The sequence below is a fragment of the Akebia trifoliata genome, chromosome 15, assembly GCF_017979445.1.
Source record: "Akebia trifoliata isolate Shusen 1 chromosome 15, ASM1797944v1, whole genome shotgun sequence".
Classification (NCBI taxonomy): Eukaryota; Viridiplantae; Streptophyta; class Magnoliopsida; order Ranunculales; family Lardizabalaceae; genus Akebia; species Akebia trifoliata.
The window spans coordinates 22130239-22142322 of NC_141389.1; the positions used below are offsets into that span (position 1 = coordinate 22130239).

General features: G+C 31.8%; 1 protein-coding gene across 1 annotated transcript; it reads right to left on the bottom strand.

Moving 5' to 3' along the window:
- Positions 1-1987: 1987 nt before the first annotated feature.
- Positions 1988-3033, bottom strand: LOC147384614 (uncharacterized). Its single transcript, XM_086424778.1, has 2 exons — positions 2785-3033; positions 1988-2690 (listed from the first exon to the last, which is right to left on the bottom strand). The coding sequence occupies exons 1-2, from the start codon at positions 3007-3009 to the stop codon at positions 2184-2186; spliced, it is 732 nt and encodes a 243-aa protein (XP_086280904.1). The 5' UTR covers positions 3010-3033; the 3' UTR covers positions 1988-2183.
- Positions 3034-12084: the final 9051 nt, after the last annotated feature.

Sequence of the window (12084 nt, forward strand, 5' to 3'; positions counted from 1 at the left end):
AGGCGTGTGTTAGAGGAGGCATCACAATATTACAACTCTTTATCAAAAAAGGAGTGAAAAACATCTATGGTTCTATACAAACCTCCACGTCAGCAATGTGTAAAACGATGTCAATTTTAATGTCAATTCAAGCACGACTCTAGCTTTTATTCCAACTGAAGCAAATCTTCGAATCCCAAGTGAAATTTCAAATCATCAAATCCCTAAACAAAATGAATTCAAAGGTGAAACCCCTTTTCCACAAGGGACTCATGGGATGTTCTCCCCTACCAATGTATTAATTCACGAGTCGTGATAATCTGACTCACTTTTTTTTACGCTCCCTTCATCTAACCATAGATCTTTTGCTTCATGATACACAAAGACATATCTTTATGATTTTGTATGGTTCTGTAAAGGAAGTGTACAAAAAAAAGTGAGACAGATTATCACGACTCTTAATTCATTTCAGACTCATTGCTTGGACTTGAACCAAGCCAAGGCCGGACTTGATTGCAACAATTGGTCCACCTAAGAGTAGGTAAAACATTCATATATAGTGGCATTATTGGGTCATGGGGTCCATGACAAACACCAAAGATCAACCTGATTGGTGGTTTGTAGCCATTGAATTTGTTTTTTTTCCATTATTGTCCAATTTTATGGTTAAGAAATAATTGGATTTCAAAATCACTCAAAATCAAAGGGTAGCATTCGTAGAAATGCCAATCAGAATAATTTCTTTTGTGTGGGTCCACCAAACTGTAGAGTGAGAGAGTGGGCGACGTTACATTATTGGGCTGTGGGCCCAGGCCATGACAGGATTGTACTTTGTTTATTTATGGTGGTGGAACCTTGACACTTAGAACATTTTATATAACATCAAAAAGAAATGGGGAGCATAGTTTTAATACACGAAAGTTACATTTGACTCGAATATCTAGCGAGTTGAGTCAATTTGATGACTCACGAGTTGACTTGATAGAGTCAAATAAATATATTATATAGAGTCGTGATAATATGACTTAGGCATGTGGCATATTCAATCGACTTACATGACATTATAGGCTCGAAAATCATAAATCTGATCTTTTCAGGATATAGAACTATACCTTTTTTTTTTAATGGGAAATTGTAATTTAATATCTTGAGGAAGAGTACATCTACGATTTTGAACTTGTCACGTCAAGTAAGTCGATTGAGTTGTCATGTGCCTAAGTCAGATTATCAACAATTTATTAAATAGTTTTAATATCTTAAAATTATTATTTATATTATTTTTTTTCACAAAATAATAGAATAACTCAATTAAGATTCTAACTCGACTACAAATATTTACAAGTTGACTAACTCGCGAGTACTACAGACTTAGGGACTTTCTTACTTTGGTTTAGAGGTAAGGCTGGCAACATATTTTTAGATTTTGACTCTAATCGCTTGTCAATGATACGAGTCAAGTCGAATTGACATAGATGAGTCAAATCAAAATATATTAAATTTATAAATATTTTCAAATGAAAAACAAGTTTGAGACTCTTCATCATACAAAGAGTTTTTAACATTTTAAAATCAGTTAGTAATAGTTATATATTTTTTTCGTGAAAAAAAAAAGATAGTAGGTTAAGTCGAATATCTTGATAGACTTTTTGACCTGACCAGGGATATTTACAACTTGTGCCAGTTTATTTGATTTTAAGAATGAGTGATTGCCTTTAAATCTCCAACCTTTATTGCCAACTTGAGAATGAAAAAGTAATACGTACCACTTATTGAACAAGGTTCTATGGTTGGTTTGGATGCCAAAGGCGGACGACCTTTGGAGTCATCTCGTAGATGTTACAGGGTGAAGACTCGGTTGAGTTGACGAGTTGATTTGACTTGGCAAGTTGGTTTCATCTTGTTCCGAGGTCGTCACTTGAAACCATCGAGTCGAGTTGAGTTGCCTAATCCAACTTTTGAGTTGACTCAATGAGTTTTAAACTATAGTAATAACTAATAACTAACTAACTTCACATTTAACATCTCTTTTTCTATTATTTATTATTTATTTTTTACAGTTGAAGCTGTCGGTGCAATACAATCTCTACCCTTTAACGAAGCTGCTAACATCTCTCTCTCTCTCCCTCATGTGTTGAACTTGAACTATAGATAATTCTCTCCTACAAATACTTCTATTTGATATATATACATAAAAAAAAGAAAATTCAATATTGTTCAAGTTGAATCACAGATGCAACAGTTCTAGCCCAATACTTAAGATGCTTCTTCATATCAACCGAAGCCGAACCCCGTGGCATCCGAAGATTAAGCAACGGAGAATCCGGTCTCTTTATCAACCAAGCTTCAGATAAATATGGCCTCATTACACCTTTATTAGCTTCGAATTCTTCTTCTTCTTCTTCAACTTCATCATCTTTTGATTCCTCTTTGGGTGTTTCTACTCGTTGGAATTCAAATTCTTGTTCATTAAAGTACTTCTTCCCTAGTCTTTGAAGGCCTGGAATCACACTCATCATCCTTGGACTTAACAGTTCTTTCTTGAATATGAATCCAAGATCCATGAACCCTTTAATTTCTTCATATTCAAGATCACATAAACTCTTGCAACTCATCGTCTTCATTAGCGCGGTTGTGTCACGATCACTAATGTTTCGAGGTTTGTTTGGTAGAAGAAGTGATTTTGTGGGTCTCTTTCTCTTGTAATTGGATTCCTATTTAAGAAGAAAATATAGAGGTGAAGAGAATGAGATAAATGAAAGAAAGCAAAGTGAACATTATTGTTATTAGTGATGATGGTTTTCTTACCTGGGGAGTGATTGGAGATGGTGAGTCTGATGAGATTTCTTCCTCTAGAAGTGGTGTGGGAGTGGTGTTTGATGGTGTATTTGGAGGAGTTTCTGAGATGGGTTGGGGTGTTATAATGGTTTTTAGGGTGAGGAGGGGAATGGGTTGTGAAGAGAGAATGATTTGGTTGAACCATAAACAATCCATGATTCCTAGGAGATGTAAGTACTGGTGATCATCAGCCATGGCTAAGAGGCTGAGAGAGAGAGAGAGAGAAAATCAATTTTTATTAAGAAAATAAATCAAACACATAATTAAATGAGAAGTTAAGTTGAATCCAAATTAAATATTAGGAGAGAAAAAAAATGTTAGATTAAAAGAATTTATCGATATGTAGAAACAAATTAAGATTAAGGCTTTGCGTTGAACGCGATGTCCTTAAGACAGATTCGCTCCTGTTTCAAGGCTAGCAGTTTGTAGACGTATGTCTCTAGGATACAATGATATGTAACAGAGAGTGTAGCACTCCAATCTCTGTTTATGGCGAACCCGAAAATATTTGTTACTCTCTTTTAATATATCTCACAAATAATAAATAATGAGAACAATTTAAGAGTAATCAATTGGAAGTTTTTAGACTCAAGAATCTCACTATATTAGTTGAGAATAAATCAAAAGTGAAGTAATTTTATCTTCTTGGATTAACTCCAATAAATAAACAATGAAGATTTCTCATTATTTCAAAAAGACACAATGAAAAGGTGTTAAAAATTGGAGTGCCAATAGGTAAAATTGAACCAATGCTTCAAAGGCATTGGTTTGAAAAGGATATTCTAAAGAAAACGTTGGATAGAGTTAAAAGAAGTTATAACTTCTTAGGGAATTATCTCATGGTTGGTAATGTAACTTATTAAGTTACTCTCATCCAATAAAAAATAAAAAAACTTTGATTTTCTAATTTTTTTTTTTTTTAATACAAAAATTCAACATTACTTGGATAAGAAGGTCTGAAATTCTCACTTAGGCAAGATAAAAAAGATGATACATGAATAGGAGGTCCATTAGATCTCAGCAAGGATAAGTGTGGAATGAGCTCCCTAGTGAGTCTAGGGGAACAAAACCACATTGTTCACTCAAGAAGAGTTAAGAAGGGTGGCCACATCACACGTGGACATCTTGGTGATTTGTCTGCTTGTAGAGAATATAAAGCTAAAGAGGATATTGGTGGATGTAGGGAGTGTGATTGATACCTTATTCCTGTCATCTGTTGAGCGAATGGGGTGGGTTGAGAGTTTAGAGCTTCCAGAAGCCATGCATAAGCTTTGGGTTCAACAAGGCCTAGACCAATCCTTGTGGTTGAGACCATGCTCCTAGTAACTATAGGACATGCGATCGCTGTGACTCAATTTATCATGGTGGATGATGGCTTGGCTTATAATGCAATCCTAAAAAGGAGATGGATCCACTCTATGAAAGCAATTCCACAAAGTGTACTCCTTGTAAAATGCAAGATTAGGCTTACCCCTTGATCAAAAGTCGAAGTATCTTTCGTTTTTTATTTAACTAGGATGAACTCAACTTGGATAAGCAAGCGAGTAGCTCTCCTCTTTAGGGAGGTCCAAACCGACAACTCCTTGATTTGCTAGCTTTCTTTAGCTAGAAAAGCATACCCCATTTGAAAGAAAAGCATACCCCATTTGAAAGTTGACCAAGCCAAAGTAAGGAAATTTGAGGATTAACAATACAATTATTATTTCATAATTTAAATTCTTGAAATGTGTTTTGAATAAAATCAAATTTCATGGTTAAATCATCAACAAAAAGCAACTTTGACCTTACATAAAAGGTAAACCTAATCTTACATTTTTTTTATGGGCTAAATATATAATCACCAATGTCACTCGACATATTACTAAATAGTCCTGTATTTTATATAGAGATCAAGTCCACCTTTGTCTTTGTTTGTGATTTAAGCCTATATTTTGAATGGTCGAAGGGGTTAGCAGAAAGGGTAATTAAAGAGAGTTTCTATCAGCACACCAACTTTTACTTATAACACACCAATTTGCATATAAACAATCTTGTAATTTCAGAAGGATTGGTGTGTTTTAAGTAAAAGTTATTATGCCAATAGAACCTCTCTAATTTAAACATACCTCTCTAGGTTTCGACAATTATTTGAGAGTCCAGATTTTTATAAGGATTTGATCAGATTTGTTTTGGATCGACCATATCTCCATTTGATAAGGCCTTGATTTGATTAAATGAACTTATGTTATATATTTGTTTTAAATATATGGAATTTATTTAGGATCCAACAAAAATCTTGATCCCATTCTTAATTGATTGGTCACAAATCAACTCCAATCCAATCCATTGATCTCAAATAATCATCAAAATAAGGGGTACATCAAGTATTTAATGGTATCCAATATATCTTATCATCTTGTTAGCTATAATTAGCCAAATGGTTAGATCCTTAGATGACCCAAAAATTGAATTATCGTTGGGCTTTATGGTATCATATGTGGGCAAAAAGATTTACCTCACCCCCAAACTTGAATCTTGATGAAATTTTCTGAACATTTTTTCTATGATTCCTCTGTACAAAATATTTCAAAAACAAAATATATATTATAAAAAAAATTTAATTTAATTAATTAATTAATAAGTTGCTTGTTGTCGATTTGATAGTCATTGAATGAGACCGTGTTGTCGAGTCAAGTCATCTCGGATGAGATAATCCATTAAACTCGATTAACATGGATTAATTTACATATATTTAAATTAAAATAATTATAATCTTATAATAAAATAACATAGATTAAAAAATGTTTAGTCATTAAGTACTATATTTATTTATATAATAAATATCTAAAATCTAAAAAATAAAAATATATTTTAGTCAAAATCTATAAAATCCAAATTGACTCGATCAAGATTTTCAAAAATATCGTTTGAGATATCTCATTTATATCGTGAGATAATGTGAATGTTGAGACACAATGCAAATCCAAATTGTTACTTAACGAGCGAGTCATCTTGATCTCAGACGAGATTGAAAATTATGATCATGTTGAATTTTTTTTTAAATTATACTGAGTTGACATGTGGATGTCTCACTTGAATCACTCCTCTATTAAGTAAATTTTTTTAGAGTCCTATTGAGGTGATACAGGATTTACTATGATTCTCATAATTCTAATGTCGAAATGTATACATAACCGTAGATAATTTTTACTCATATCGTGAGAAAACACATCTATAATTATGTGTACATCACCGCTAGAATTGTGAGAATCGCAGTAAATACCCTGCGTCACCTCAGCATTAGTGATTTTTTTATTTTAAATTACCACACGTTTTTTCCCTAAACTCAGGTTTCTTTTGATTTAATAGACACGTGGAGATCTTTTATTGATCAACATTACCAAATGTAATTATTTACCTACGTCATCCAAACATTGAACCTTAAAATGGAACTTTTGCTAGCAACTCATGACAAACTCGATACCCCTTTATTGTTTTCTTTCCTGAGAGAGAGAGAGAGAAAGGCAAAGATCCTTATATTGTCGAGATGCAATATTACAACGTACAATACGACAGGTGTGCCGTCAAGATAGGGCGGCTAAAGAACCTCTGATGCGATAAATAATTCAGACTTTCCTCGAGGAGTCAATATTGATCTGCAGCCGTTGATTTGGGGACAACATCTCAAGGTGGGCCCCCTTCCACTTGACATCGTTTTAATAATTTCTTAAACATGGCTGCTCACAAGTTAACAAAGCCGCGCTTATACATGAAGTTATGTCGCATAATTCCGACTAGAGGGATTTACTGGACAAATTACAAAAACTCCCATATTTTATCAAGTTTGTTACCGAACCATCCTTAATTTATGAATCAGACTAGCATGACAAACTCAATAAGATTTAAAATCTTACAATGAGTCATTGGGGCCACAGAGATTATCAAATTGGCAATTGAACATAACAATCTTCTAGATTCCATGAAAAAACTTAGATTCAAAGAAAAAAAATTCTTTTGAACTTGCTAAAAATATCTTTAAAATGGATGGTCACTAAACTCTCAAATTTAAAATTAAAATACAATGGTGAAAATTAAATCTTTTTTAAAATTGTTTTTTTAAAGTTCTTAAAAAAAAAAATCTTTTATAGCATTGTAGCTTCATATCATGCTTTTGAATGCAACAAATTAATACGGTTACGATCCACTTAGATATGTTATCAATTTGAATTTTATGAGATGGATCCCACTCCCAAGGCTTGCTGGGTAACAAACTTGACAAAGTAAGGTTTGGTGGGTAACAAACTTTATAAAGTAAGGTTTCCTTAGAATTGTCAGAACTCCAAGAGAGTTTTTTTTTTAATAGAAATGCAACAATTAGGTCTGCCGAGTAAATTTCTCTTCCAACAATAGTAACAGCCTTTTTGATGTCATTGAGCAATAACAAATGATTTCTATACTCTTATGCTTCCAAAAGTGAAGTCAGGCACATCTTCCTCTTCTTCATTTTATTATTTATTATCCATTGTCGTGTGTATCCACAGTCACACATATTACCCCTTCAGAAAGTCTTACATGAAAATGATTGAGTCAAGGGTCAATCAGACCTTGGAGGGTGGCCCCAGGGAATTCATTGCTTTATAGGATAGATCTAGACCACCTACTTGTACAAATCTCTATGAACGTTAGAGCCGAATAGATAATAATTAAATTTGGAGAACTTCTACTAACCCACGAACTTTTACTTATAACACACCAATTTATAGATGATAATCTGGGACGCATCTTTTCAAAAGCATTGGTGTGTTATAAGTAAAACTTGGTTTGCCAATAGAATTTCTTCTAGATTAGCTACCAATCTAATAACTAGTTGCATAATTTCGTTGCAATAAGTGTGACTACACACATCGTTATTGATTTGACTTGATCATTTTAATTCAACGGTTTTAAATAATCAATCAAGTTGCTTTTTCTATGTCAATAGTCTATTTTGAAACGAACAAAGGAGTCTCTATCATGGTCTCCGTATCAGCCTATCAGACATGGACAAGATGGATGGACAACTTAATTTTTCAGATGAGATTTAAAACCCCACGTTCATTTTTCTCAATTTTGAACAAAACGTCTTAAACATATCGAAAAACTCGTTCGAGATGACTTGGTATGTGACAAGGAAGAGACTAGACACGAAATTATGTTTTAAAACCATGGTCTCTATTGGATAGGAGATGAAGCACTTATCCTTATATTGAGACACCAAAGACAATTTATGGCTTACCATCCTTTACTTATCGCTTTTTTCTTGGATATTTTAGGATCCAACCAAAAATATGGGATTGAAAGAGAAAGACTATACCTTTTAGGGATACCTTCAATTTTGTTGGATTAATGGAAATTTTACCATTTTTATTTCTTGAATGACAAATAAGATAACCTTTTTACCTATAACATTTCAGTTGTAAAGTTAAATCATTTAAAAATATAAAATTAATAATTTTAACTTTTTCATCATAAAACTTATACAAGGTAAAATCTTGTATGGATCAAGACCAATCAAACACGTGTCGAAATTGCGATATGGAGTAAGGAAACATCCCACACCTCTGCATGATGATGATTGTGCTAAGGTAACAATTGAGAGTATAAACAGATATTTTCCATATCTAATAGGCCACGTGGGAGTACGGGATGTGGCCTACGGGCAGAGCTACATGGGGGCGAGTGGGGCTATAGTCCCCATTGAGCTTTCACAAAAGAAGGATAATTTAATATAACTCCCACTTTTTGTTCAAAATTAGAGATATCACTTAGGGTTAAAAGTGATGACGTGCCCAAGTTTTAATTAAAAACTAACGTGAAATGACCATCAACGCCTCCATAGTACCAAAACTCTTATGAGTGAGACTAACCTGACTAATTTAGGGGGTGTTTGATTCGGATTGTAGATCCTGATTCTTAATTCTGATGATAGATTGTCAAAATCAAATTATAAAAATTAATTTTCAGAATCCAAAATCCCATTTGACTAACACCGTTTTTAAAAATTGATCTTGTGAAAAAAATATTATCCAATTATACTTCTTAAGATTGAAAATGTGAGGAAAAATATATATTCAAGAGATTGAAGATAATAGATTTTCAAGAGAAAAAATCAAATATTTTTGAAAGAGTTGAAAATGATGATATTTAGATTAATTTTTATTAATTTTCAAGTGAATTGTATGTTAAAGAACATGTTAAGATTATGATCATCCAAAAAATTATGATGATTTTGTATTTTCATTTTAAAAATTATTATTATTATTATTATTATTATTATTGTTGGTGTTATTAATGACTATAATTATTTATATAATTATATATTAATATTTGTTATTATTATGATTCTTACTTTGGTTATTATTACTACTATTATTGTTAATAATTATTATTAATTATATTTATATTCTTGTTATTATTTATTTATTATATTATTAATATCATTATTTTTAAAATAATAATAATTTTATTATAATCATTATTATTTTGATAATATTTGTTACTATTATTATAGAAGGTAAAATCAGTATTAGACACATGGCATAAATAAGGGAGATTGGTCACATGACACATTTAATGTGTATCTCGAAGCATTGATTGGTGTATCTAGAATTCGAATTTTTTTTTTTTAATATTCTAATCTTATCCCGAAATAGAAAATCTCTTAATTAACTAAAGAGTATCTATTTCTAGATAATGATAGATTCTGTAGAGAATCCTGAATTGTTTTATTTTCCTTTTTAGGGTTTGACGTTCTATTTATATAAAGAGATATATTAGGTAGAAGAGACAGGGCCCTCGGGAGGAAGAAAAAGTAGAGGAGGTTAGGTTTCATAAATCTTGTATTGACTTCAAGAATAATGGAATGACTCTTTAAAGTCTGGGGACATAATCCGATTTTTGGACAAATTCTGTGAACAAATCTTACTTCTTATCTTTTCTCCTTTTTTTTTTTCTATTTTCTTTTACAATTTTTCTATATGATTTTTTATTATTCTTCTGTATTAAGAACCATGTAGATCGGTTGTTAGAGGTAAATCTCGAGGAATCAACAACATCTGAGATTTTACCTCTCCAATTATTATTATTGTAAGATCGTCAAAGTGGATAGTTTGTGAGAATTAAGAAAAATAGCTTGAGAGTTGTTTCTAATTCTCAATGATTTTGGTTTCTGATTATGAAAAAATCAAGTCGATAATCTAAATCAAACGATACATCAGATTCAAAAATCCGAACTAAACGTCCCCTTAGTAAAATTCAAATCTAACTAAGAAACGTTAGGCCAACATGAATTACCACTTTGCCAATCCAACACCAAAGCCTTCTAGATTTCATTGAAAAATTAGAAAAATATTTTTTGAGCTTGATCTAAGATTTTAAGATGGATGGCTATCAAACTCTCAAATTTAAAATTAAAATTTAACTATGAAATTTTATTTATTTATTTTGTTGTTGTTGAAGTTCTTTGAATTCTATCTTGTACGTCCTTGTGGAATATGAAAAAAAAAATTTGGATATCACAAGGTAATGTGATCATGAAACTATCTTTAATAAGGAAAGTATTTTTCAACTCGTTTCTACCAAAAAAATATGCTTCAAAGATCTTTACCAAAAAACCTTGATTTTTACCCCCAAAAAACCTTGGATGTCATGGGGATAGACATATTGAGGGTTATGTTTTGAAAATCAGATAAAACCGAAGGTTTGACTAAATTTGATTCTAGCAACATGAATTGGTTCTTGACAAATATGCATGATTTTTTATTCTTAGGAATTATAGAATAATAGTTATGCTAAAGATTTTGTATGACTAAAATCTAATATGTGGTATCAAAGCCATCGATTTCTTGAATCTATACATCTTAGATTAATGACTATTCGTGCATGATTGTTATCATAATTTTGTTTTGACTCTTTTAAAATCTTGTAGAATTTTTTAAACTTGCATCCATCTATTTTGTATTCAAAATTTCAATTTTGAATCTATCTATTATTGAATTTAGAATTTTATTTTGAATTCATCTATATTGATTTAGATTTTTTATTTTTGAATCCATCTATATTGATTCAGATTTTTGGTTTTGATTCCATCTATATTGTTTAGTGGTGTTTTGCAATTATTCGATCATCATCCGGTCGTGGGCAACATGCCATGGATGGTCGTGTGTAAAACAATACAATTTTTCTTTTTTTGTTTTCGTACTGGGGTTGAACCTTTGCTAAAGAAGATAAAGGGAATAAAATTTTGTTGTGGTTCTATGCATCAAGTTTTGAAACTAAATATTATATTTTATTGATTAAAAAAACTTGAAAGAATGAGTTGTGTTCCTATACATATTTCTTGAAACAAATTTATTTTTCAATTGATTAAAACAAGATTCGTGATTTTCTGATGTCTCAGACACACATTCCCTGACATGGCATGGATTAGAATCATAGTTACATCGGGATACAGAATTGTACATCCCCATAAATATGTGCAGTTGTGTGTCTTGAGAGCAAGAATCAAAGGTTCTAGTACATTCCAAGTCAAAGGCATATGTAAGGAGGGGGGGGGGGGGGGGGGGTGTTATGAAAATCATTCTTCTTAAAACAACAAGACTAAATGATAGTTCATAGTTGTTATGTAGAGTGAGATAATTTGACGAACTTTTGACGAACACACCTTACGCATACTGGCGTGGAAGCACATAACTTATTTATAAAAAAAATGTTTCTCTCTCTTGCCCGTTCTCTCCCCCATATTTTTTTTAAATTTCAAATCTTAAAAAAGATCATTGGGCCCACATTGATTATCACATTGACAATCCAAAAACAAAGCCATCTAGATTTCATTGAAAATATTCATATTCAAAAATAAAATAAGATTAAAAACAATTATTTTCGAGCTTGATCCACAGTGATTAAAACGGGTGGCTACCGAGCACCAAAATTTAAAAATGAAATTCAATGGTGAAAAGTAATTGTTTTTTTTTTTTTTTTTTTTTAAAGTTCATATAATTTTATCCTCTACAACCCCATTTCATCGGATCATGATTTTGAATGTTACAAGGTGATCAGATCTGAAAGTTTCTTTTTGTCACTATGGGCAGGAGAGAGAAACTCTCTTTTGCTCTCTCTCTTCTTTTTTTAAATAAGTTATGTGCTTCCACGTCAACATGCGTTAGGTGCGCGTGCCAAAAGTACGTCAAATTATCAGTACTCTTGTTTCTTGTTATGTATTGTATATTGTACAATGCATTAAAGTCGATGCAC